Source organism: Cynoglossus semilaevis, chromosome 1, assembly GCF_000523025.1.
Source record: "Cynoglossus semilaevis isolate Cse_v1.0 chromosome 1, Cse_v1.0, whole genome shotgun sequence".
Lineage (NCBI taxonomy): Eukaryota > Metazoa > Chordata > Actinopteri > Pleuronectiformes > Cynoglossidae > Cynoglossus > Cynoglossus semilaevis.
The window spans coordinates 4,115,743-4,116,440 of record NC_024307.1 but is presented as its reverse complement, the minus strand read 5'-3'; the positions used below and the strand labels follow the sequence as shown (position 1 = coordinate 4,116,440).

The 698-nt window shown below is 46.4% G+C and overlaps 1 protein-coding gene across 1 annotated transcript in view; it reads left to right on the top strand.

Moving 5' to 3' along the window:
- The window catches only part of LOC103391107 (uncharacterized protein KIAA1522), a 33,444-nt gene that overhangs the window by 26,920 nt on the left and 5,826 nt on the right, over window positions 1–698 (top strand). Inside the window, exons 6-7 of the mRNA XM_025059834.1 lie at window positions 4–98; window positions 390–688. Of these exons, the coding sequence (XP_024915602.1) occupies window positions 4–98; window positions 390–688 (394 nt within the window). The remainder of the gene's footprint in view (window positions 1–3; window positions 99–389; window positions 689–698) is intronic.

Genomic DNA, 698 nt, shown 5'->3' with positions numbered 1-698 from the left:
CAGACCCTTGAGTTCCGGGAAAAAATCTGAAAGGACCAAAAGGAAACGACACCGGAAGACTGTTGCTGGAATCCCTCAGCATGTTCAGAGAGACCTTGGTATGAAACCAGTTTTATTTGTACTGTAAACCTGCAGTCCCCGACCTTTTTTGTACCAAGGACCGGTCGTCCGTTATCAGCCGTTACAGCGGACCAGTAGTACCGCGCTATCGTTGAAGGATCATTAGATTTTCAAAATGAAACATCTTTCAGACTTTCTTCTGTTCAGTATCAGAGTCTGAATGACCTTTGACCTGTTGTTTTGAAACATTGACAGATTATCTAATTTTTTTGTGAGAGCATTGTTGTTGTTACAGTATGTGTTGTTCTGACTTTTGAACCTCTCTGCAGGGTTGGACAGAGTGGGATGGACAGTGAACCGAAGGTTGGAAGAAGAGCAGTATTATAATGGTGATAGTGATATAAGTCCCACTGCTGACGGGCCACAAAGAGGGTCAGAGTCAACAAAGGGTGTTGGTTCTATCGGCCCTGGCATCAGGATCATTCAGCCTCAGAACGAAGACCAAGTCAAACGGATCAGTGCCACAAATGCTGGTCATATGGACGATCTGGCCCTGTTGCAACGTTTTGGGCCTGACTTGTCAGATTGTGATAGGCCCAAGTCACTGGCCGTGCCCTGGATGACCACTGGGAACAGCC